The sequence below is a fragment of the Rousettus aegyptiacus genome, unplaced genomic scaffold (genome assembly GCF_014176215.1).
Source record: "Rousettus aegyptiacus isolate mRouAeg1 unplaced genomic scaffold, mRouAeg1.p scaffold_m13_p_2, whole genome shotgun sequence".
NCBI lineage: Eukaryota > Metazoa > Chordata > Mammalia > Chiroptera > Pteropodidae > Rousettus > Rousettus aegyptiacus.
The window spans coordinates 125525395-125551475 of NW_023416295.1; the positions used below are offsets into that span (position 1 = coordinate 125525395).

Sequence of the window (26081 nt, forward strand, 5' to 3'; positions counted from 1 at the left end):
GGCAGGGAGCAGGAGTGGGACAGACAGGCTGTGAGGGAACCGAGGCCACCCCGTGAGTCCGAGGGAAGGCAGACAGCAATGCTGGGCTGGAGGAGGGGAGCAGCAGGCAGAGGCCGGCGAGGGCCCTGACAAGGGGCACCACTCACTGCAGTTCATCTCGTCCGAGGCGTCCTCACAGTCCACAAACTGGTTGCAGCGGCTGGAGTTCCCAATGCAGGTGCCGTCCCGGCAGCGAAACTCGCCCACACCGCAGGCTGTCTCTGGAACAGCGCCCACCCGGTACCATCAGGCCAGGTTCTCCCCACGGGGGCCAGAGCTCAGCAAGGTAAGGGTGGGGCAGAGGTTGGGGGTTCTGAGGCCCCGGCGTGGGGTCCCACTCACTGTTGCAGAGGACCTCGTCAGAGCCGTCCCCGCAGTCGTCTGCCCCGTTGCACCACAGCATGTTGGACACACAGCGCCCATTGTTGCACTGGCGGAAAGTCTTCTTGCAGCGGCGTGAGTCTGTGGGCGGGGGCCAGGCAGTTACAGAGGAGGGGCTGCCTCTCATGGGACAGCATGCATTTGTTCCCTTGACAAATGTGCAGCCCCTGCTATGGGCCTGACACGGGGTTCACAGTGATTCTGCTCTCCACGAGCTCCTAAAACTCCTTCTTGGGCCATGGAGCTTTTGCTCCTCTCGTTCCCAGGCCCCCTCCCGCTCACTGGGGGCCGAGGCTGGTGACTGGGGGCCGGGGGCCTGGGGGAGGAGGTGGCTCCTTACTGCAGTAGGACGGCTTCTCATCAGACTTGTCCTTGCAGTGGGAGACGCCATCACATGTCAGGCTGAAGTTGATACACTCACCATTGGCACACTCAAACTCATCTTGCACTCGGCAAGAGGAATTCACCGCTGGTGGGGAGGGAAGGACCTTTGTGAGCCAGAGCCCTGGGGACCCGGGCACTTGTGTCCTTCTCTCACCAGGAACTGAGGTCGTCCTCAGTTTCTCCTCGGTGAAAGGTTCAGGGAGTTGGGCTTTTGGAGGGTCCGGGAGGAGCTGGGTCCCCGTGAGTCCCCCACCAGCGTCCTCCTCCCTTACACCCTCTCTCACCCCGGCAGGTGAGGTCCTCCTGGAGGATTCGGCCCCCTCGGCAAGAGCAGTTGACGTGGCCTTGGTGGGTGAGCAGGCACAGCTCCTGGCAGCCCCCGGTGTTGATGCGGCAAGGGGAGAGTTCACCTGAGGCACGAAAGGAGGACAAAGAGCTAAGGCTGTTCTCCACAGTGCACACACGGAATGCCCGCTCCCACTCCCACAGAGTCACTGGGCTTCTGGGCACCGGCTGTGGCACAGCGGCGGACGTCCAGGTGACAAGTATTTGCGGGCGCCTGAGTTGGAGGACATGTATTCTCTTAGGTGGGGTGATATGGAATTCGAAGCATGTTTTGGGAGATTCAAGTCTATGGAGAGTTGAGGTCATGTGTATGGAGATGGGGGCCCCAGGGCCTACGCGGGAGGCCCAGGAAAGCTCCGGGTCTGTGTGGAGGACACTCAGTCCACCAGGCCCAGCGTGGGAGTGTGTCTGAGCACGCGCACACAGAGGGCGGTGCAGGCAGAACCGGGACTGTGTGCGTATAATCAGGTTGTGGGAGAAGGTGTGGTTCTGGGTGGGAAGGACAACAAAAGCCTGCACTGGGGTATTCGAAGATGCAGATGAGAATAGAGTGGGGTGGTGTGTGTGTGTGTGTGTGTGTGCGCGCGCGCGCGCGCGCGCGAGCTGGCAGTAGGCAGGACAGCAAGGTTGGTGGCGGCGGCCCCACTCACAGCTGTTGGTGTCATTGGCCACAGCGATGATGCCCATGGGCTGCTGGGGGATGTCCACACGCAGCAGCTTGATGTCGCTGCCCACGTACTTGTTGGCCCGCTGCACAGCCCGCCGCACCCAGTCGGTCCAGAAGATGTGCTCCCCATACACAGCCAACCCAAAGGGGTGGACTGGCTCTGACTTCAGAATCACCTGTGGGGACAGCACCATTGCCTTCACGGGTATCGCTCAGGCCTCTCGCCCCAACTCCGCCCCTCCTGCAGCTGGCTCCGGGGACAAGGGGGCCGGGCCCTGGCCTAGGTTCCCTAGACAAAGTCACAGAATGGGAAGGACCTACGGAGGCCTCTTTCTGCCTCTCTCATTTAACTGATGAGGAAACCAAGTCCAGAAGGTAAAGACGGTACAAGGCTACATAGCTAAGTGGCAATGTCAGGGCCTGGATGGGCCTCCTTGTGGTCCTCCCAGCCGTCCCCACCACGCAGCCTCCCTCTCTGCTGTTCAGGGCCTGGGCAGTCTCCCTCACGGCTGACCGGCCGCCCCCCAACCCCAGGCCCCTTCTGCCACCTGTCCTGCCCGCCCCGGAGACTCACATAGCGGTGGGAGCCGTCATACTCGCACCGCTCGATCTTGTCCAGGGTGGCATCGGAGAAGTAGAGCTTCTCGGCACGGTGGTCGATGGCTAGGCCATTGGGGGTGCGGATGTCCTTCTCGATGAGAGTCAGGGCGTTGGCTCCCGACAGGGCCGCTCGCATGATGCTGGGGTGCTGTTCATTCCAATTGGTCCAGAACATCAGGCTGGGGAAAGAGAGCCACAGGGAACAGGAGTCAAAGCCAGGGCCTCCTCCACACAAGGCCCAGGCCAGAGTGTGCAGATTACCAAGACCCATGGGTCAGCCAGGTGTGAACCAGACCCTAGCGCCACAGGCAACCTCTGAGCCACCTAGGCCAACAGTCCTGGTGCCCAAGAAGGGCCTGGCCACGGCAGTCTGTGTGAGCAAGTGTTTCTCAGTGTCTGTGAAACAACCCTGTGTTTACTGAAAGACACTGTAGCCAAGTGAGTCAGGCTCTGGGGTTCCTGTCCTGGCTCCACCACTTACCAGCTAGGAATCTTAGCAAGTTATTTAAATTCTCTGCGCCTCAATTTCCTCCTCTATGAAGTGGAGAGACTACTACCTGTCCTACAGGATGGTTTGAGGATTAAATGAGTTATTCTTCTTCTTAATGACGGCCCCAGTAAATGCTCAGAGTATTTTCTATAATTTTATTGCCCTCTTTTTCTTATAGCCAGGAGTTGCTCGTTGAGTGTATATTGTGTACTAAGTGTTAGGGATGTGTGGATCCTACCCTTAAGAAGTTCTTGAGAATCGCCTCCATAGTTTAAGACCTTTGCATACTTGAGGTCCGAGCCCTAGCTCTGCCCTTGAATGAGTGTCTTGCTCTCCTCTTAGTAAAGGAGGCAATGGGGCAGGCTGGCCACGCCATGCTCCTCTCCATGGTGGTAAGGCTCCAGAGGTGGGTGTGGAAGGCCTCAGGGCTGGTCAAGCACTACACTGGGTGTGACTGTGTGGTCCTCAAACTACCTGCATTGGATAGTATTTCCTGGGTCCTTGGTCCCAGAGATTCACCCTGTTAGGCCTGGGGTGGGGCCGGGAGCCCAGCTGGGGGCCCAGTGCTCCCCAGGCAATCCACATGCACCCTGGAGTCTGAGAAACACTGAGTTGCAAAGAAGCCAGCTCTGTTTTCCAAGGTCACATAGCAAGGAAATGGCTGAGCTCAGGTTAGAGCCAATCTTTCCTCCTCCTGCATTCCCCTCCCAGGTCTGCTTGGGGCAGTTTTTGCCACCCTGTGGCCCACCCCTCCCCATGCCCTGGGCCTGGCAGCTCACTTCTGGCACTCGTCCAACACAAAGGCCCGAGGGTGGTCATCTCCAGACATGGTAATGACTGTCTCACGCTCAAAGGCCCCTGGGCGGGTCTGGTCCACCGTGTGGCGGGTGATGGTGGATGTCGTGTAGCTTGTCCAGTAGAGGGTATCCCAGCCACGGTGATAGGCCAGGCCTTCCACAGAGCCCACGTCTGTGAAGAGACAGGAGCAGCCATAGGTCGGGATAAGGCCACAGAGCAGAGCTGAGGGGACAGCCTAGGCAGTGGCTACGGAGGACTGCCCGGGGCACCCACAACCTTAGTACATGTGGGGTTGGAAGTGTGAGAGAGCTGGGGCACTTGTAGGGGTACAGCCCCCAACCCAAATGACCCATGATCCTCCCTGAACCTTCTTCCTGAGTCTTCCCATACTGCTGGGTATATTTGACTTTGTTGTGGTCACACTTCCCTGGAGCTAGAATTTTGCCATGTTGTGTGCAAACTGGAGTTCAGTAAATCAGCACCTACTTGGGCTGTACTGGGGAGCTTCCTACTTAAAAAGATCCTGAACTGGATTGTTTTGTAGACATTTTAAACTCAGGTTAAAGAACTAAGTGCACAATGAGAGAGACTCAGCAGAACGGTCCTGTAAGAGAAAAAAAACTCAGGAGGTTTTGGTGGCTTCGACTGTACGAAGAAGTAGTCGCCAGAAAGCTGCATTAATAGAAGTAGTGTAGCCTGAACAATGGCCCGAAGGGAGGGGACCGTTCTGTCAGTCTCTCCTGATCGAGCCCGAGATTGCAGAGTATCGAGTTTAGCATAGGACACTACGTTTTTAGACAGACATGTGGACCGGACTATGTGAAGCAGAAAATGTCCAGAGGAGACTGAAAGGACAGGTCTGTTGTCACCACTGTATACCTGGCACCTAGTTCACTGTCTGGCAGTGAACTTTACGGACGGGATGAATGAATAAATGAACAAATGAATGAGTCAAAAGACCTGGGGTATCCAGCCCAGAGGAGAGAAGACTGTAGCGGAACAAAATAGCAGTTTTCAAAGACCTGAAAGGCTGCCCCTAGGATGACTGCTCTAGCACCCACTGAGCCTCATGGAGTGCCACCACCTGTCTGGTGCTGAGCTGAGGTTTCACACTTGCCACTTCAGGTGCTTCTGTCTCCTTACACAGATGAAAAATCTGAGGCTTGGAGAGTGTAGGAAACTTGCCCAAGTGGCTGAAATCCTGTGTCTGGGCTTGAACCTGGCCCGTCTCTGCAGCCTGTGCTGTGAGCACTGGACACACAGAGGAGAGCTGGGGCTTGTTCTGTGCATCCTAGGGGTGAATTAGGACCGGGGTGAGGGAGTAGGCGGGGAAAACTGTCTCCAAAGGAGGAGAAATGTCCAAGTAACTACAATGGGCATAGTGTGATTCGCTGGCCATCTGTCAGGGACGCCGAGGCAGGTGGGATTCAGACAGAGCAGGGATGGGCTGGCTGGGGTCTGCCCTGAGTCTGTGCTAACTCTTCCTGCACTCCACCCCCGTTCCTGGGAAGATTCGGAGTCTGGGCTCACTCTCCACAATGGTGGTCCTCCCTGAGCCATCATCATTGATCTGCTGGATGTTCCCAAAGTGGATGTCGCTGAAGAAGATGCGGTTGGGGGTGCCTGGGGAGGTGCCTGCTCGGTAGTCAAAGGCCAGGGCGATGACGTTCTTCATGTGCTCAGGGTCCTCAAAGGGCTGCACAGGTGCGTTGAGGTTGCGCTCATCTGACAGGTGGATGCTCTTGAGGATGGTGCGCTCTGAGTAGAGCAGGTAGCCAGCATACTCACGGCACGATGCCCCGTCTTCAGCCAGCATCCCGTGGGCGCAGGCGCAGGCCCGCTGCCCGCCGCCCCGGTACAGGCACAGCTGCTGGCACCCCCCGTTGGCCACTGCACACACGTTGGTGCCTGGGGGAGGGCACAGGGGAAGGAGGAGGTTATGGAGGGCAGGGAAAGACTCACTGGTGCCTCTGTCATTTCAACCGAGGTTAAAACTCTCGTCGGCGCCCTGTTCTTCCTCGGTACCCTCAATTCAGACAACCCTCAGATCAGTCCTGGAGAGCCTCAGCCTCTCCTCACTACCCTCGGGTCTCTGGGGCCACTGGAAAGTTTCCCCTTGGGTCTTACTTCTTTCCTCGTCCCCTCACTCTGGGCACTCCCAGGCCAGGGCCCCTCTGGCCTCTCTCGCCCAGGCCAGAGCCTGGCCTCACCTTTCTGCCGGTCTCGGTTGAAGACCTTGATGTCTTTGAGCTGGACGCCAATGCCTGTCCGCAGGGGCACAGAGTCTGTGGCATTGTCTTTGCTCCCGCGCTTGATGGAGCCGTTGGCGTGAGTCCTGGGGGAAAAGAAAGAACCATGAGCAGGATGTCGACTGGGGCCAGGTGAGGGGAGAACAGATAGCCAAGGAGAAGGCCAGGACAGGAGCCCTTACCTGTCACTCCAGTAGATGAAATCCTCAAACACAGACACCGAGAACATGTCCATGTTGTTGCTGGATAGAACCACCTCGCGGTTCTCACCCGTCTCCAGGTCGATCCGCTCAATCTTGTCTGTCCGGGCGTCACACCAGTACAGCTTCCCATCCTACGGGCCAGAGGCACCCACCTCACCTCCAGGGCCCTGGGCTCCTGTCAGGCCCCTTGTCCCGGGCAGCAGGGAGTGTCTCCTTCTCCTCCTTTTTCCACCTCCTCGTGCTCTCTGACCTGCCAATCTTCTGACCTCTAGGCTTCCCTCCAGTTCCCACTTCTGAGTGGCCCCCCATCCACCACTTCTGGGGGTGGGGCAAGAGCCCTACTCTGGGTGGGAGCGGAGCCAGAAGCCCCCATGACTCCCTGGGTCCATATCTTCCTGCCAAATGAGGGCCCTTATAGGGAGTTCCAAATGGGAGCAGGGCATAGGGTAAGGGGAGCTTCCCCACAAGAGCACAGGGGCCAACCCTTTGGCGCCAGGGCCAAGCCTGCATCCCAACCTGATAGTCCACCGAGATGCCGTTGGGCCAGCTGATGCTGACGTTAACCAGCACCACTCGCTCAGTGCCATCCAGTCGAGACCGCTCGATACGTGGATACTGGCCCCACTCAGTCCAGAACAAGTACCTAGGGGATGAGGTGGAAGTGGGGTCAGCCCCCAGGACATGGAGGAAAGAAGGCCTCGACAGTGTGGGCCAGGGCGACCGGGCCAGACCAGAGCTAGAAATGGGATTGGCTAGCCTGTCCAGCTCCTTACCCCTTCTCTGGGTGGACAGTGATGGCCCGGGGCTTGTCCAGACCCTGGGAGATGACCACATAGCGGAAAGAGCCATTGAGTCGGGCGACCTCGATGACGTCAAAGCCCTGGTCCGTCCAGTAGATGTTGCCTGAGGAGGGAGTGGGTGGTGCTCAGGGCGGCTGGGTGGGAACACATGTACCTAGTCCTCTCCCAGCTCCCAGATGCCCCTAACTGTTCCTGCACCTGTCCTGGCCTGCCCCTTCTCCTCAGACCCCACCTTCTGAAATCCTCTGGAGTCCCACACCCTCCCATGGTTCACCTGCGATCCAATCCACTGCGATGCCCTCCACGCGGCCAATGCCATTGGTCACTACATCCTCGCGCCACGTCTGGTCTCGCTTAGCCCGGCTGATGGTGCTTAGGCCCATGTCCACCCAGTAAATGGTGTCATTTTCTGGAGGGGAAGGAACCAATAAAGGGATGCCCAACAAGGCAGGAGCAAGGCGAGGGTTCACAAGCACACGGGGTCAGGATAGAGGTGAGTGAGTGCCGGGGGCCAGGGAGCTTGGAAGGGGAGACAAAGAGGAGCAGGGGCAGCTGTGGTGAATGTCTCCCCCCTGGAGCTGTGACCACCCCCACTCCCCAGCACAACACGCCCAAAGGCCATACTCCATTCCCTCCTGCCGCCAGATGGCTCACCAGCATGGAAGTCAATGCCGACAGCCAGGGAGGTCCCCGACACTGGAACCAGGGCATCTGACTTGTCGTTGGGATCCAGGGGGATTCCCCGGATTCCCTCATGCACAGAGTACAGGAGAAAGGAGCCCACACCTGAAACACAAGGACACTTCAGGCAGGGGACTTGCTGACGCCCCTTTAAACTTGGCTTCTGTCACCCTTAAATGTTCTTCTTTGCTTCCCTTTTGATATTTTCCCCCCAGCTATCATCCTCCTACCCTCAACACACACGTACACACACCTTAGCCTGAGGCCTGGAGCCTGGGCAGGGTGGTCACCTGGCTGGGAATGGGGAAATGAACTCCAAACTCTGGAGAACCAAGATCTCTAGCTCCCCACTAGAGGGCAGAAGAGGCCTGGACTGTGCCCTCCAGTCTGGCTTCCCTCAATATAACCCTGCACCCCCAAAGGCTGTTAGGGAGATTCTGGGGAGGTTCAGATAAGACGATCACACCGGATGACTTCCAAATCTAGATTTCCATCTTAGTTTCCTCTTTGTCCTCCCCTCTCTCCAACACCTGACACTCAATATTCCCCACACCTCGCTCCTGAGCCAGTCTCATTCTGTTTCCCCATTTCCTACCGGGCACGATATCCAATCTTGAATCCTCCCTTGCCTTTATCCCTTGATACAGTGTATCCCCAAATGAATCCCCAAATGGGTCCTGGTTGTTCAGGCTCCAAGAAAAAAACGGATTTACGGTTGAGTAAGTTTGGGAAGACTCCAAATACTAGTCTTCTCTTGAAACATTCTCAGTGCTGATGAGCATATTTAAGGCTCTGAGACATTATGCAGCAAAACAAGACAAAACAAAATACTAAAGCTTTTTTAACCCATCTACCCACATCAAAGAGGGAGGTGCCCAGGAGTGCACCTTTGGAAATGCCGTCCCAGGGCAAGTTCTGAAGAAATGTCTGAGTCCCATCCCTTCTCTTCAGCTCCGGCCTAGGCCCCTTCTCCTAACAGCCTCCTCAGTGGTCGAACTGCCTCGGTTTCTCCCTCCCCCACTCAGCCGGCTCTCCGTCGCCAGGTTAATCTGCCCCAAGCACCACTTTCCAGGCACTGCTGGCTGAGAACCCATGGCCCGCCCCGCCTCGCAGTCTATCATCACGACTCCCCCACACTGCCCACCACTCGGGCTTGGCACCTCAGGGCCCCTGCACACACCCTCCTATCACTTTGGACCCCTTGCCTTGCATATTGTCTCTTCTCTGAGCCACACACACTCGGATCCTACTAGTCCTATAAAACCCAGTGCACAGCGCCCCGTTGATTTTGACCCCTCACCTCTGTCCCCTGGCATCCCCCACAGCACCCAGCACAGGGGGCTTCCTGAGTATCTAACTCAGAAGGTCCTTAATGATACATGACGAATGCAGTCCTGTTGTCACGGTGAGGAGAGAAAGGTGGGGCTGCAGGGTAGGACGGGCTGGGGTTGGGGACCTGGGCCAAGGCGAGAGTACTGACCCTCACAAGCCTGCTGGCCACTCCGGAGGCTGTAGCCAGCTGTGCACATGCAGGAGCGGGTTGACTCCGACGTGGGCAGGCAGAGCTGGGAGCAGTCTCCATTGTTGACGCTGCATGGGTTGGTGCCCTCATGTTCTGGGGTGGGGGGGGGGGGCGGAGATAGGAGGCAGAGAGAAAGGGTTAGTGGCCCACCTTGGGACCTCAGTGTCAGGATCACTATGCTCAGGGACAGGACAGTCACCACCTTCATCTTGGACCTTGAGGGGGTCACTGCCCAACCCAGCTTTCAGGCTGTCTGTCCTCCTGGCCCCCAGTCCTGTGCCCAGGGTAGCTGTAAGCCTATAAGTTGTCTCATTATTAGAAAGAGGAGCCCATTTGGGTGGCGAGTGGAGCCTCATTTTCATTCCCATTCACCCACTTGCCCAGGGGTTCCTGCAGCCAATCCTGGCCACAGCCCCGACCTCTCTGAGCCTCATCCTGCCACCCCGGCCCCTCGCCCCCTGCCTCACCCAGCTGGATGCTCTCGTCGTAGACCTTCATGTGCATCACCAGAGTGGTACTGTTCCGCAGGACCACGGACCCCGAGCCGTCAGCCTTGTTGCACGTGCCCATCTTCTCTGACACCTGATCTGCCCACCACAGCTTGTCCCCTAGGGCGGCAGGAAGGGATGAGACCCTCAGAAAGGCCCTCCCCCTAGCTTTCCTGAAGGGCCTGCCCTGCCAGGGTGGGCAGGCTGCCCCCAGGAAAGCTCCCATCTTCCCAGCCAGTCAGTCCAAGCGGGCCTGCGCTGCTCCTGTCCCCGTTCCCACCTAGCGGCCCTCACCCATGATGGCCAGGGCAGTGGCTTTGCCCAGCTGGTTCCACATGGTGTTGATGACCTCGAGCTCGGTCCCGTCCAGGTTGCAGCGGTTGATGGTGTGGTTCCTGGAGCTGATCCAGTACAGTTTGCTTTCAGGAAAGTCGATAGCCAGGCCTGGAAGAGGATGGTGCCATTGCCAGAGAGCCTGGCACCAGGGCTGGGGTCCCAGAGCCTGACCCGGCTGGGCTACTCACCCCCAGGGACAGGCACAGAGTATGTATGAAGGGTGAGTGGGTCTGGGGGGAGGGTGGTGATGACAATCACAGCTGGGAGTTCGGGAAACAGTGGGGCAACTGGGGGACCCTGAAAGCATGTCCTGGTTGAGGAATCAGGGAAGGGCTTCGGGGCAGGCAGGGCAAGCTCGCACCCACAGGGCCCTTCTGGCCACTGAAGAGCAGGGTGCGGTTGCTGCCGTCCATATTGGCCATGCTGATGTTGTCACCGTCGGTCCAATAGAGCTTCCTGGGGGAGAGAGGGGTGCAGGGAGAGGAAGCTCAGAGTCCTTTTCTTCCCCTGCCCGGACCCCATGCTCCCTAACCCCGGGCTCTGGACTGACCCACGCAGGGGGTGGACAACCAGGCCGTGGGGCTGCTCCAGGCCCTGCACCACAGCATTCTTGAAGGAGCCATCCAGCCGGGCCACGTTGATCTGCTTCTTGTTGGTGTCATAGCTTGTCCAGAACAGGTTCCGGGACACCCAGTCCACAGCCAGCCCATGGGCATTTGGCAAATCTGGGGACACAGTGGGAAGGTGGTGGTTGGTGGTTTGCACAGCAATTTGGGAGGTAGAGGGGGCAGCCTGGTTTCTGCGGGAAGGGGATCGGGAAACTAGGTTGGGGTACTTTGAAGGACCCAGGGGAACAAGAAGTAGGTGCTGGGGACCAGGGCAAGGAGCATGGGCTGGGTGGGGGGTGCCTGGGTCCACGGGATGGGCAGGGCCTGGACAGAACCTGCAGAGACGACCGTCTCCACGCCTGTGCCGTTGATGAAGGCCCGCTTGATGGCCTGCGTCCGCACGTCGGACCAGTAAACACGCTGCTCTCGGGCGTCGTAGTCCAGCACTGTGACATTGTCGATATCGGGCACCGTGAAGGAGATGATGTAGTTGTAGTAGGGGGCATCCAGGTCCACTCCCCGGATCTCCATCTGACGTGCGTACAGCAGGAACTTCTTAAACTCTGTGGGGCAGGGGCGGGTCACTGAGGGCAGCCCCCCACCCCCTCTGTGCTTCCCACCCACCCGCCCAGATTAGGATCCCTCCTCCTTCTCATTCCTTCTGTTTGCTGCTGGCCCTTGGCTATCAGGAAACACCAACATTGTGTGTAACCCCCCTGCTGGAGTCCCAACCTCTTCTTACAGAGGCTCTCCCTGGGGACTCCCCTATCAGGTCCCTCCCGACTGGACTATCTATCTTCAATTACAGTGGGGAGCCTGAGTGCTGATACCTTCCCCTGCAGCCTCAGCTCGCCACTGGCTCTGGAGGGAGGGGTCTCCTACCATAGCAGGTGGTGTTGTCCTTGTGGAGCTTCATAAGGTGGGGACAGGCGCAGGAGACTGTCCGGTTGTAGTTGATAAGACACAGGTGGGAGCAGGGACCTCGGCCCCCATTGGCCTCACAGGGGTTGGGAGCTAGGGGTAGAGGTGGGGAGAGAAGCAAGAACATCCTGTGACTTATTGGCCCCTCCCTGGCCTTTCTTACCTGAACTGCCCCTCTTCGCCCCTTCTCATGCCCCCCGTTCCAGCGCTGCCTGCTGCCAGCCCTTTCCTGTCACCAGGCTGCTCCATCCCACCCTGTCATTCTTCCATAGACCTCCTCCTGTTCTCATTGCCCCCTCCTCTCTTAAGGGCTTCTAACAAGGCTGCTGGCTCCTTCCGGCCCTTACCCATGGGCTGCCGGGAGGGGTGGTACACCTGCAGGTCGAAGGGTTGGGTATTGGTCCTCTGTACCACGGTGACATTGTGGCCAGTCCACTTGTTGGCCTTGGCCAGCGTGTTTGTTCGCCAGTCTGTCCAGTACACCTCCCCACCGTACAGCGTCACTGCAAATGGGTGTGACAGGAACTCGTGTCCCCGAAGCACCTCCATGTGGCCAGAGCCGTCGTAGCGGGCTGAGTAGATGGCATCTGACCTGAGAGAGTGTTCAGGGCAGAGTGAGGGTGCTGGCTGGGGCTGCGGCCTCAGGACGCCCTGCGTCAGGTGCCCCTCCGAGGCCCAGGCCCACCACCCCCACCTCCGCACATTGGAGTATCCCTCCTCCCAACCCTGCTGGTCAGGGAAGACAGGCAGAATGACCAATCCCGGGTCGGGCAGGGACCCCATGGTGCTAAGTCTAGGATCTCCGCCCCCAGTCTCTAACTCCCCGTGCCCCATCACTTCTCTCTAGGATACCCATTAGCACAAGGGGCTTTAGTGAAGGTTAGAAAAAGGCACCCCCTCTGGAGAGACCATTAGAGAAATTCCCCCTTCCCCTGGGCAGACAGAGCCCTCCCCGCCGCCCCCCCCCCCCCCCAGTGGAGGCAGGAGGTCGAATTTCAGGCCAGGCACTCTGAGCAGGGTGACAGATGGTCTCTATTCTCTTCTATCCCCACCTCTCTCCCAACCCAGCCTCTCCCCTCAATGCAGTCCTGCTGGGCCCAGCCCTTGACCATCCTGGTTCTGGATCTAACTCCCCCAGGCCTTCTCACCATCCTCCCCACTGCCAGGTTCTGGGACTCTGGCCCACTCTGGCCCTGGAGAGGAGGGGGAGATGAAGGCTTCCTGAGAGTAGTGGAGGGTACTGACCTGGCATCAATCCAGAGAATGCGCTTCTCCAGGTAGTCCACGGTGAGCCCATTGGGCCAGCCACCTGAGCCTGTCTCACGGTGGATGGTGCGGCGCCCTGCCCCACTCATGGAGGCTGCTTCGATTCGGGGCAGGCTGGCATCCCAGTCTGTCCAAAACAGGATCCTGGGGAATGGGGAAGGGGTTAGGGTGGCCAAGGTCAGGGCCTTGGGGGAGGGGTTGTGGTAGGATCCTAGGTAAAAGGCAGAGGGGGGCTAGAGGTATTAAGGAGACTGGGGTCTCTAGCTAGGCTGAATGAGTTTTTGGGGAGAACATGTGGCCAGAAGAGGCTGGGCATGGTCCTTACCCATCCCGGGGATCCAGTGCAATCGCCCTTGGGTGCTCAATGTCACCAGCCAGCAGGGTGGTCCGAAGGGTCCCATCCAGCTTGGCCACCTCAATCTGGTCCAGGTTACTCTCTACCCAGTAAATGTTGCCTGCAATCCAGTCTACAGCCAGGCCCTCAGGTGTGGCCAGCCCATACTGAATCACTACCTCAAAGCTGGTCAGGGCTGGAAAAGAAAGCGTCATGGTTGGTTAGAATCCGCTGGGGTGGGCTGGATTGAATGTGAGGCATCCTAAAAATCTTCCATGACCCATCCTCAACCCTGACACCTCTGTGAATACCTCTGAAGAGCCTTGGATTCAACTGGGGTTCCTAGACCTCCCCACCGTCCTCATCCAGGCCTCCCACCCCACCAGGAGGTCAAGCGAGAGAAGCCTGGAAAAGGGAGGGTAGCTACCATCTTCTGCTTGCAGCTCTCTGGAAGAAAGGCTAACCTATGAGAGGAGATCAGAGCAGAGGGTGGAGGCTTTGGGGAACAGTTCTAGACCCAATATGAGGATAGAAATTTCTAGGAGTCACTCCACGGACTGTCTTGGAGACTGTCTCATGGAAATACATACATACATACATACATATATGGATTTCATTATTTTAGAAACAGTCGCACAGTGTGAACGTGATGACAGTCTACTTAGCTATCACCTTGTTGACTGACGTTTGACATCTGGGGTGATTCCAAGTTTTCTTTACTACAAAACATGCAAACTCCTCTAGCAATATGTGTTTCTGTCAAGTCTTTGCTCAGATGTCACCTTCTCAGGGGGCTTCTTCGACCATCTAATTTAAAATGTCAACCCCCATTCTCCCTATCTCCCCACCCCACCTCGTTTCTTTTTATCCACAGTGCTATCCCCTTCTGCCACATTCCACAGTATACTCATTTGTTTTGTTTATAGCTGATGTTTCTATTGGCATGTAAGCTCCATGAGAGCAGACATTTTGGCCTGTTTTGATCACTGCTGCTTCCCCGGGCCCAGTGCATACGTGCTCAAAATGTGTGTTGACTGAATGAAAGAAGTCTGTGATGGGTCGGGCTGCCATGAGACAGAGGCAGAGTTCAGGTACCCGATCCCTAAAGGACTTCTTCCTTTCAAGCCTGTAATTCTAGGATTTGGGGAGCTGAGCTCCAGGCCGTTTCAAAGAAAGGCTGATCATTTTGTTAATTATCAGGCTGGCAGCTCTGCTGAGGATAATTAGGGGGCGTCAGGCACTGAGACCCACAGCAAAATTTAACCTAATTAACGAGAATATGGGGGATGGGGAGCTAAGGGCTGAGCACCCAAGCGCCCTGGCCATGAGCACTGGGCACCCCCACTCTCCCCCGCCTCAGTCCTGGGCACAGCGCGTGGGTGGCCGGTCACCTCCGTTGTCCAGCAGCTTCCCGCGGTAGATCTTGTCCTCTACCACGTCGGTCCAGTAGAGGGCACTCTGGCTGAGGTGGAAGTCCAGGGCGATGGTGTTGCGCAGGCCGGGCACCAGGACGCTGTAGTCCCCTTTGTGAAGGTCAATGCGCCGGATCTCATGGCGGTTGGAGAAGATGATGAAGGGCTTGAAGGGGTCTGAGGAAGGGTGTGATAGGGATCAGCAAGGGGCTTGCTTCCTCCATGCTATTCTGTCCAGGGTCAGGACAAAAACAGGGCCACATACCAAACCTGATGAGATCAGGGGAAGAGGCCGGCACAGCAGGCACTACACACTCAGAGACAGAAAGGAACCACACAGGATGGTCTGAACAAAAAAACTCCTGACTAAAAGTGAGTCATGGGTACTTTTGTCCCAGACCTGTAGCTTCCTTGACAAAGGGCAATCTTTACCTTAACTGAGCCTGTCTATTGTCTTTTTGCATCTAAGATAACATACCTTTGAAATGTCCAAGTAATCTTCTTTACCAGACCCCTCCGGGTGCAACCCACTGTACCAGAGCCCGAGTCCGCTGAACCTCTTATTGTTATCTTCTTCCCCCAATACCATCACTATGTGCTGTAAATGTTAATTATTAACTGTCCCATATCCACCAATGTAAAAGAAGCATGTATCTCTCCATTTTTCACTTTTTATCCAATCCCAGAGATTTCCCTGCTTTGCTTTCTCTGGCTCCCTTAATCTGCCACCAATGGATTTTATGTAACCCTCCTTAGACCTCCTCCTTTGACTCTAATGTATAAATTAAGCTGCAAAACTGCCATTCTCCAGAGTATTTTTTCAATCCATTGTGGTTTTGCTTCCTGGCAATTGTCAGTTTGGCTCAAATAAACTCATAAAAATTCTCTACAGGTCTGGACATTTCTTATATTGCCATTTACTTGGTATAGTTGGCAAGATTCCAAAGAAGCCCACTCAGGACCACCCTGTGGACACAAACCCAATGTTAGGTACCAGCAGGGGCAAACTGTGCCCCACTAGCTCCCCACTTTGCATCAGGTGAACTTGGGTGTTTTTCCTGGAATCTGATCTCCTTGTTTTAAGGTAGGAGGCCCTGACTTTATTCAAGATATTCTTAAAAAAAAAAAAGAAAAGAAAAGAAAAGAAAATCCTCGAGGTGGCATTAAAAGATAAGGGTCAAGATAATCCAGGCTAATGATAAGAGTTGAGATAACTCAGGGACAGGAGGAAAAAGATGCGTGGCTGTTTTTTAATTTTGGCTTTTCAATTGGAATTGCTTACTGAGAGTTTGAATAAAGCTTTTTGCTAGATAAATGAGAGTCTGAACTCGTTCAGCTCTGAAGATAACAGGCATTTACTCTCTCCACCTTGAATTTTGAGTATTCTTAGCTGACCAAGAATTCATATGGAGGTGTCTGAGGGTACCCCTCACGATAAGCAGGGTCCCATAGGGAATTGCAACACAATGGTAATTAAATAAGTGACTTGTCCAGAGATGCACAATAAAGGCTGGCTATCTAGTGCTCCAAGTCCGCATGGTTGTATTAAACATCTAGGGAGAGAGACTAAGACATGTAAGAGGGTTGGAGTGACCTGGGAGGTGACAGACTCAACTCATAAGCAGCACACTTTAACCTACTATACAATATCCCTAGAAGTTTGTTCAGACTCTGCAGAGCTCAAAAGAAAATTAAAATTAACAAAAGAAATTGTGCCTCCAAGCCTGACAAGCCCCTAGCCCCCATTAATACTCCTGCAGATGTACAATTCATAGGGAACCTTTACTTGCAACTACTTACAGGAATGGGAAGATTTTACTAAATGTGCAAAATAGATGGCAAAATAGAACTCTTTTGACATCTAAATCCATTTTCTTGCATGGACAATAGAAAAAAAGCCAGTTCTAAAATCGGACTGAATGAATGGGAGGCTTACCTCGATTGGCAAATAGAAGCCTCTGAAACTGAGCACAGAGAGACTTTCTTCTCTCCAGGAAGTTAATAACAAAAATTTAGAGATTGTCTCTGAACCGAAGAAGGTTTCCAAAGCTACTCTATGCCAACACCCACTTTTCCCTCTTCTCCAACTTCCTTGCTATACCCTTTACTTTGTTGTCTGGACTTATTCTTCTTCACTCCTCCCCCTTCTCTCTTTCTTCCATGCCTCTTCCAGCACAGCTCCCTATTAACCTAGAGGACACTAAGAATAGAAAACTAGACCAGTATAGATAAGGAAAACAAAACAAAACAAAAACAATTCTGGCAGCCGGCTTTGGAGAAAAGCCTTTCTGAGGCAGAGAGGAACTAGCGATTATATACATTCCTTAGACTAGAGCAGAATTGAGGAATTTACCTAAAGATTTCCGCACCTTCTCTAGCACCGTGAGGGGTTCGCAAAGGAATGTGATTTAACTGTTAGAACATATGATCCTGGCTATTCTGACCTATTCCAATTAATATACCCATTTGTTTCCGAGAGCAAAGCAACGGAATGCTGAAATAAGGTTTGCTAGGAAACTCCTATAGCGGACTTAAAAAAAAAAAAAAAAAAAAAAGGCAGACTGAGGAAAATGCAGGGGATTAGCCCACTGGCTTTTACCAAGCCATACCTGAGATTTTTCCCAGGAAAATGGACTAGACCAAGATCTGGCAATGTAAAAGAGAGACTGATGATCCAGTGCTTGATTTCTTTGAATATTTAAAAAAATAATAATACTTTCAAACAATACTCAGCTGTCTCCAGACAGTTTTAAAGATCATCAAAGCGATCCCTTATAAATTCAACATTTTTGGAAGGACTAAGTGAAGAGCTTATAACTGATTAAACAACATAAATTAAACTGGCTGACCACACGTACTAATGAACTTGAAATTCTGGCTGATCAACTATCTAAAACTATTCAAAAGAGAGAAAAAGACAAAGCTGCCAAAATCATGAACTTGCAGCTCTAGCAATTAAGCAATCAGGTCAGATCTCACCAAAGGTCATTTAGACAGGGGAAAGAGGAGTTGTGAGAAGTCAGGTCACCTTAAGAAGGATTACAGCAAACTGAAATGGGATTTAGAAAAAGAAAAGAAACAGAAGCTAGCGTAGGGCTGCCCTGAGGACTACGAGAAGGCATTTCCCCTTCTCCTTACTAATACTTTAGGAGAAACTGAAATTACCATAAAAACTGTAGAGACCCTTGTTGATATTGGGGCTAATTTATCTGTTCTTCACCCTACAGAATTAAATTGCCCTTTCCCTTGGACTAAGCTTCTGTACAAGTGGTTAGGGACATCTAATCAACCAGTGTCCTTTTAAAAATCAGAACCTGTTTCCTTTCAGCTAGGAAACATTATGGGGCAACATGTTTTTACTAGTAAAATCTGCCCCAAATTACCTAATGGGGCAAGACTTTCTGGAAACCAAAGACGCCCATATATCCTTTTCCCAGAAGGGTGAAATGTATTCATAACTAAATCAGATACTGAGCCAATCGGAAAAATAATGATTTTAAAGGAATCTCAACAAGAAGAAACTAATCTTAAGACTGACCGATGTTTGCTATAGGACTTCCCAACTTTCCAAGATGGGTATCGGAAAGATTAAGTCAGTCACTCCTATTCAAGTAACTATTGAAGATACTTTGTCGCTATCTACTATTAATCAGTATTCTTTAAGACCTGATGCACTAGCTGGAATTAAGCCCATTATAGAAATTACTTAAAGGGGGCTTATAATTTCATGTATGAGCACTTGTAATTCTATTCTCTCAGTGAAGAAATTCAATGGGAATGGATGGAGATTTGTATAGGATCTCGTAGCTATAAATAAAATAGTTATTCCCAGACATCCTGTGGTTCCAAATCTACATGCCTTACTATTAGCTATTCCTGTGGACTGCCAACATTTTTCAGTGATAGATTTACCCAGTGCCTTCTTCTTCTTCAGTATATATATATATATATATATATATATATATATATATATATATGACAGGAAATACTTCTTTGCTTTTACCTGGGAGGATCTTGAGTTTACTTGGACAGTAATGCCCCAGGGACATATTAAGAATCTCACCTATTTCTCTCAGATACTAACTGATTTGAATGATGTTGAATTTTCCAGAAATTCCACTCTAATCCAATATGTGGATGATTTACTTTTATGCTCTAGGACATCAATTAGACTCCGAAGAGGACACAATTACCTATTAAAACAGCTAGTCATAAAGGGACATAGGGTCTCAAAGGACAAGCTTTGATTCTGTTTACCCCAAGTAAGATACCTAGGTTATCTAATAAGTAAAGATAGGGTACTAATTAACCCTGGAAGACTCAGAGGAATCCTATCCTTTCCTCTTCTAAAAACAAACAAACAAGAAAAAAACAGCTTAGAGGGTTCCTGAATCTGACTGGATACTGTCACAACTGGGTTCCAGATTTTTCATTAATGGCCCAGCCTCTATATGTCTTATTAACAGCAGATTGACCTAATCCAATTCAATGGAACCCCAAAGGGAAACAAGCTCTAGAGGAAGTATTATCTACCCACTCTGGGACACCTTAATTACAAACTTTTTTCTTTTTTATGCATGAAAATAAAAAAAATGCTTTGGGATTTTGACTCAAATATAGATCATCATAGACCTGAAGGACATTATAGTCAGGAATAGATTCAGTAGCCAAAGGACTCCCTCCCTGCATGACAGCCATCTCTGCTATAGCCATGTTATGCAAACAAACAGAAGAAACAGCAATGGGCTCTACTTTGTGTTCCTCATAAATCTGTTGAATCTCCACTGAACTCTCATCACACTGGACACTTCTGTCAGTTGACTGTCTTCTTATGAAGCAGTCTTGTTTTCTGCACCTAATATTACTCTGACTCAACGTAACAGTCTTCACCTAGCAACTTTGCTACCTTCTTTGCAGAATGAAGACATTTACGGTTGTGTTTTGCTTACTGACCACCTCCTAGGAATGGTTTACAGGAAACAGCTATAGATAACACTGACTTAATCTGGACCTTATCTGAAAGATGAACAGGGACATTACTGAGCTGAATATGCAATAACTTCTATGGTGGAAATAAGTGAAGGTTCTTATTTATCTGAATGAAATAAGATCTGCCCAATAAGTTGAATTAATTGTTCTAACTCGACTTGCAATTGGCCAAAGATTGCATAGCCAGTATTTACACTGACAGTTGCTAAGCCTTTGGTGTAGCTTATGGCTTTAGAATGTTGTAGAAGCAGCGACGCCTCTTGACTTCCTCACGGCAGCCCGTAAAGAATGGAAAACAGGTTGCAGAATTATTAGATGTCATACAGCAACACAAACAATAGGCAATTATAAAAATTCCAGGACATTCTGAAGCTGCCACCATGGAAGCAAAAAGAAATAATTTAGCTGATGCTGCAACTAGACAAATAGCAATAAGCAATCAAATTATGCAGACTTGAGAATGTTTCTTGCTCCCTATTAAATCAATAAAAGACTCTCTTTTAGAGTTCCGATGGACAGCTACAGAAGAAAAGAGATATGGCAACAAAAAGGAGGAAACTTCGACCTAGACAAATGAATATGGTTGGACCCAATTAGAAACCAGTCTTACCTGTAGGGGCTCAATGACCTATACTTTGACATGTACATGAGCTAACAACACAAGGGGGTCCTGAAAAAATGATTTCATGGAGTAAACACTATTACTGGAAACCTCCTACTGTAGCTTATAAAGCATATAGCAGGCATTCTATCTATCCGAAATATAACCCTGCAAAACCACTCCACAGGTCCCAAGGACATTTTCCACTTCCCTCTGGTCCATTTGAGGTACGGTAATTGGATTTTATTCAATTGTCACCATTGTAAGTATACAAATATGTGTTAGTTATGATTTGTGTGTTCTAACATTGGGTTGAGGTATTCCTTGCAGGAGAGCAATAGCTTTAACGGTAGATAAATTATTATTGGGAAAAAAAATTCTCAATTGAGGAAGTCCCTCTAAGTTACATAGTGACTGAGGGACTCATTTCATTGGGAAAATAATGCAACACATTTGTAACATTTGGCCTATTCTATAGCATTTTCATTGCGCTTATCACCTCAGTCTTCTGGATTGGTGGAATGTACAAAGGGTACAATTAAAACCCAACTAGGTAAAATTTCAGAAGCTTTTAATCTCCCCTATTCAGAAGCTCTTCTTATAGTGCTCTCCAACCTGAGATCTACTCCTTTTGGTAAACACAGACTTTCTCCTCATTAAAATGGTCACTGGTCACTCTAAGCATCTGAAGGGACATATAAACCAATCTTTCTAAAAGAAGGCATTCTGCATTATTATCAAGAACTTATTAACCAGCTTAAAGAAACTGATAAATTAGTAACTGATTCATTTCACAGTGTGCTCTCAGAAGATGAAGATTTCAAAGATGATGATTTACAACCAGATTTTGTCCATTGGAAAAGACATTAATTAAAGACTCTCCAATCTTATTGGAAGGGACCTTATCAGGTATTACTAACTAATCCATGTGCAGTTAAATTTAAAGATGTTAATGATTCATATTTCTCATCAAAAAAAAAAAAAAAAAAAAAAAAAGAAAAGGTGCCTAACCATAAATGGACATCTGCCCCTGTCTCTGGCACTTGCCTGTGTCTATAGTGGTCATCAAAGAAAGGCTCCTCAAGGATGAGAAGCCACTGACATCACAGGTAGTCAGCTATCCTAAGACATCAACAAGATCTGTATACTTACACAAATTGATGTTGAGTGTAAAAAACATTTGATTGTCTTTATCTGTCTGCTAATATTAATCATAATCATAGTTATACTGGTTCTTTGTGCTTTTCTCAAACCTCATTATATAGCCCAACTGTTAATAATTGCTGAAGGTTTATATGTTTTGTATTATCCGTAATACTCATATTATGGTTTCTCTTTTGAAATTTCAAAGAAACGTTATTGCAGAAGGAAGGAATGTGTGTGTTTTTGAGAGAAGTTAAAAGAAAGTAGTTTGTCATAATAAGTTGATTATTTCTGAATGAGTAAAAAAGATAAACTAAGAAGGACAAGGGAAGTTGTAGGTTTGCAAAAAAGAAATCTTAAGAAGTTTTATGTACGAATAATTCTAGAACTCAACTATGAGAACATGCTTACCTCCTAACCCAACAAGGACTACTAACTATGTTAATTTAGATGGAAGCTGAAGTGGTTGTGAAAAAATAATGGCCCTCTATAATGGTTTCTGAGGCACGAGAAATTTACTTATAAAAAACTCTTATTGCCTCTTTGCCTCTGGAAATTTTTTTGATGGTAATCGCAATTTATATCATTGTGTTCTTAGAGTCTTGGCTTCAATTAAAACTTAAAGTTACAGTTCCCAATTATACAACTAGCAAGACTCAGATTAATAGTTAACGACAGACACTTGAATGCTTCCAATGGGAAGTAGATAGGCCATATTAAAATAATAACAACAACAATAATAATAGCAATAAATGGGAACCCATCTCATGGTCAGATTGTGAAAACCAAAGAGGTATATGATTGATTGTGCCTTCAAATTATAAGTAAATGTTATACTAGATACAAAATTTAGAAAAGTGAAGCAGACGGTAAAACTTGGATTCTGATAGCCAGAGTGTTTTTTCTTAATGAAGTCCCATAAAACCTGACTGCCTCCCATTTCTCTGCCTTTTCCTTTTGAGAAAAATTTGGCCTTGACTTCTATCCAAGGTTATGGTCTTGGTCCATCCCCAGTGGTCCACCATTTCAGCAAGACAAATGATGACACTGTGACTTCCTAGGAATGAGCCTTCCTAATACTGTGGGACATTATCCAACCAAGAGCTTGGTCATTACTGCATCCTGCAGACTGACTTATGTCCAAAACAGGGAAGCGTGGACAAAAACAGGGCCACATACCAAACCTGATGAGATCAGGGGAAGAGGCCGGCACAACAGGCACTACACACTCAGAGGCAGAAAGCAACCACCCAGGATGGTCTGAACAAAAAAACTCCTGACTAAAAGTGAGTCATGGGTAGTTTTGTCCCAGACCTGTGGCTTCCTTGACAAAGGGCAATCTTTACTTTAACTGAGCCTGTCTATTGTCTTTTTGCATCTAAGATAACATACCTTTGAAATGTCCAAGTAATCTTCTTTACCAGACCCCTCCGGATGCAACCTACCGTACCAGGACCCGAGTCCACTGAACCCCTAATTGTTATCTTCTTCCCCCAGTATCATCACTATGTGCTGTAAATGTTAATTATTAACTCTCCTGTACCCACCAATGTAAAAGAAGCATGCATCTCTCCATTTTTCACTTTTTATCCAATCCCAGAGATTTCCCTGCTTTGCTTTCTCTGGCTCCCTTAATCTGCCACCAATGGATTTTATGTAATCCTCCTTAGACCTCCTCCTTTGACTCTAATGTATAAATTAAGCTGCAAAACTGCCATTCTCCAGAGTATTTTTTCAATCCATTGTGGTTTTGCTTCTTGGCAATTGTTGTCAGTTTGGCTCAAATAAACTCATAAAAATTCTCTACAGGTCTGGACATTTCTCACATCGACAAGGGGCAGGCAGGGTCTCTGTTGGCCCTGGCGCTGGGCCTGAATGGAAACCTCAGCCTTTGGCATTTGGCCGCATAGGCCCAGCCACAGCAACCTGAGGGCTTGCCTCGGCCTGCCTAACAGGCTGGCCGCTCTGCTGCCCCCAACCCGTGCTTTACCCAGGCTTCGGCAGCTCTCGCCATCTGGCTCCAGCACCCAACCCTCGTAGCAGGAGCACTTCACGCTGAACTTGTTCTGGTCACATTTCTGGCTGCACTTGAGGTGCTTGGCACAGTAGCTCTGGATCTGACAGGTATGGTTGTCGGGCCCGAGCTCCATGCCCAGAGGGCATGAACACACAATGCCTTCGCCAGGTGCCACCGAGCAGTTGTGGCTGCAGCCGCCGTTATTCAGAGAACACTGGTCTAGGGGACACAGAGGAGGGGACGAGGTCAGGGTCAGGATCCTGGAGGAGGCAGGGCCATGGCCCTGCTGGGCCCCCAGTCTGGGACAGCCCAGACAGAGCCCTGGCACCCTGCCTGTGGCATCCTTCTTTTCCATTCCTGGCCAACCCTCTGTCCTGCTGCTTCCCGGGCTTTCTCAGGACCAGGGCTGGGACCCCAGCATCCAGCACCGGGCCCTCCCTCCACTTCTACTTCCTACGTCATGGCTGCATCTCTCTGGTCTCTACCTCCCTGCCCCTTCTTGAGCCTATGGTGGCGGCCCCAGTTCTTTGCCTCTTTGAGAGGGCCAGAAATCCATTCCCCTTTCCTCATTCTCTACTGATTTGTGGTGGGCTGTGGTAAGGAACATCCTGCCCTGGGTCCTGACACATCCTGAGATCTGCCAGCTTTGACAGATGGCCCATCAGCAATTCTCAGGGCCTGTCCCAACTCGCCATATCTCTCACTCCTCCTCCTCCTTCCAGGAACCAATGCCCTGCCTGGCTCACAGGAGATAAGGCTGCCCTGCTCCTCATCCCCAAGTCACACGACGTGGGGGGTGACTTGAATGCATTTCTTTTGATCTTGAATGCATACCCTTCTCCCCTCACATTCTTACTCACTCTGAAAGATCTACCTGTCCTTAAGAACCCAGTTAAACCCTCACCTCCTCTGGGAAACCTGCCCTGGGCCATCCACTCAACCTGGTGCCTTTGTCTCAAAAGCTGACTCTGCACTACTCTGTGGTACGAGTGTGGGTGAGGGTCTGTGCCAGCAATGAGGAACTGCACTGCACTGTCTCCACAAGCACTTCAGCAACTGTCTGACCTTGGACCAGTTATTTAACCTCTCTCTATCTCAGTGTTCTCACCTGTAAGATGGAGATAATAAGAGTATCTGCCTCACACGGCTGCTTTATAAATGCTATAATAGTGTGATGCTCTTAAAACAGCCTTTTGCTAAGGTGAGTCATAAACCAACATGGATTGTTATTAACTGTTTTGCGTACTACTCACTCAGCAGCTAGAGCTGCCCTTTCCTAGTCTCAGAGCTCTCCCTACAGAGCTTGCCCTGTTCCACCTGCCCTGGCCCTGCCCCAGACTCCTTGCCCAGCCAACCGCCCCACGCCTCTCCTGGGGCCTCACCGCAGAGCTCTCCCTCATCTGAGCCGTCTCCGCAGTCGTCATTGCCATCACACAGCTTATCGGGGGGCAGGCAGACTGAGGTGTTGTTGGCGCAGGGGTGCGAGGGTGGCCTGCAGGCCAGGGACTCACAGTTCTCCTCGTCTGAGTTATCTTCGCAGTCGCTGTCACCATCACATACCCATGCTTTGCTGATGCACCGAGCTGAGGGAAGGTATAGTATAAGGGGCCAGGCCTGGGCGGCAGAGCTCCCTGTGTTCTTCCCAGCACCAGTAGAGTTCTCTAATAGGGTCATGACCACAAGAGTCCACTAGGAACCTTGAGGCTTTTCTGTCAAATTCACACAGGCAACGAAGAAGACAGGAATCTGCAGGAGGTGCTGAAGTTCTACTCTGGTGTGGGTGTTGGTTCCCAGGGCCCTTAACACAGGCCCTGGCCCCTTCATACCTTCCCCATGCATCACGCACATGCTTTTTTTGCATAGCCTTCTGCCTCGATGTCCCCATCCCCACCCCTCACAGTATAGTACTACCTCCCTCGCTGCCGCTCTGCTCTCATTATGGTTTCCCCCTGTCCATGTTGCCCTATTCCAAGCTCCCTCCAATACTTCTTTTTACCGGAGTCCTTGCAGCCAAACTTGACGTTGGGGTCACAGACGTGAGTCACTCCCTCACAGCTCTTCTCGTCACTGGAGTCCATGCAGTCAGTGTCTCCATCACAGCGCCACCGCAGGGGAATGCACAGACCATCCAGCCGGCACTGGAACTCATCATTGTGGCAGCCACCAGGAGGCCTCGTGGCTACAGGAGGACAGGTGAAGGGTATGGGGTGCGGGTAAGAGCTCTAGGTCAGCCATTGCCATCTCTGCTTTCCCAATCCCTCTCTTGCTATGCCTAGCTCGAAGCTATGAACAGAGATAGGGATGGAGAGCTCTCTGAGTCCTGCTGACACTCCTTAGAAGCATTAACTGAGAGTTAGGGATGTTACACTTTCCAGGAACCCAAAGATCATCTCGTCTAATCTTCCTATTTTATACACCAGAGCTTGACTGGAAAAGCAATTTGCTATATCATAGCTCAACTGCCCCCTGCCTTAGCCTAGCCTCTGTTTCATTCATTCATTCCACACTTATTGATTGCCTACTGTGTGTTGGGCACTGTTTCAGGTGCCGGCATGAACAAGACAAAGTCCTACCCTAAAGGAGCTGCAGTTCTATTGGGAAAGTGAGACCATGAAGATATGACAGAGATCCAGAATGGAATGACAAGTAGTGATCAAAGCGATGGAAACCAAGCTGAGTCAAGGCTAGAGACTTGGGGGGTGCCACTTTAGATGGAACAATCAGGGAAGCCCTCTGAGCAGGAGAAATTCGAGCAGAAGCCTGAATGGTTGAGCCACGAGAATACCTGGAGGTGCCTTCCAGGCAGA

The 26081-nt window shown here is 51.0% G+C and overlaps 1 protein-coding gene across 2 annotated transcripts in view; it reads right to left on the reverse strand.

Annotated features, from left to right (window-relative positions):
• Positions 1 to 26081, reverse strand: part of LRP1 (LDL receptor related protein 1) — an 83552-nt gene that overhangs the window by 18867 nt on the left and 38604 nt on the right. For both annotated transcript variants that reach the window (XM_016127678.2, XM_016127677.2), the window contains exons 21-48: positions 25271 to 25453; positions 24657 to 24857; positions 23248 to 23493; positions 14504 to 14701; positions 13104 to 13308; positions 12758 to 12922; positions 11860 to 12104; positions 11474 to 11605; positions 10927 to 11154; positions 10534 to 10708; positions 10345 to 10439; positions 9942 to 10091; positions 9627 to 9767; positions 9118 to 9252; positions 7611 to 7742; positions 7231 to 7365; positions 6930 to 7059; positions 6673 to 6799; positions 6136 to 6287; positions 5915 to 6039; positions 5235 to 5612; positions 3686 to 3875; positions 2391 to 2595; positions 1800 to 1992; positions 1089 to 1214; positions 761 to 889; positions 382 to 501; positions 147 to 260 (exon numbers count right to left, since the gene is read on the reverse strand). In XM_016127678.2, the coding sequence (XP_015983164.2) occupies positions 147 to 260; positions 382 to 501; positions 761 to 889; positions 1089 to 1214; positions 1800 to 1992; positions 2391 to 2595; positions 3686 to 3875; positions 5235 to 5612; positions 5915 to 6039; positions 6136 to 6287; positions 6673 to 6799; positions 6930 to 7059; positions 7231 to 7365; positions 7611 to 7742; positions 9118 to 9252; positions 9627 to 9767; positions 9942 to 10091; positions 10345 to 10439; positions 10534 to 10708; positions 10927 to 11154; positions 11474 to 11605; positions 11860 to 12104; positions 12758 to 12922; positions 13104 to 13308; positions 14504 to 14701; positions 23248 to 23493; positions 24657 to 24857; positions 25271 to 25453 (4755 nt within the window). The remainder of the gene's footprint in view (positions 1 to 146; positions 261 to 381; positions 502 to 760; positions 890 to 1088; positions 1215 to 1799; positions 1993 to 2390; positions 2596 to 3685; positions 3876 to 5234; positions 5613 to 5914; positions 6040 to 6135; positions 6288 to 6672; positions 6800 to 6929; positions 7060 to 7230; positions 7366 to 7610; positions 7743 to 9117; positions 9253 to 9626; positions 9768 to 9941; positions 10092 to 10344; positions 10440 to 10533; positions 10709 to 10926; positions 11155 to 11473; positions 11606 to 11859; positions 12105 to 12757; positions 12923 to 13103; positions 13309 to 14503; positions 14702 to 23247; positions 23494 to 24656; positions 24858 to 25270; positions 25454 to 26081) is intronic.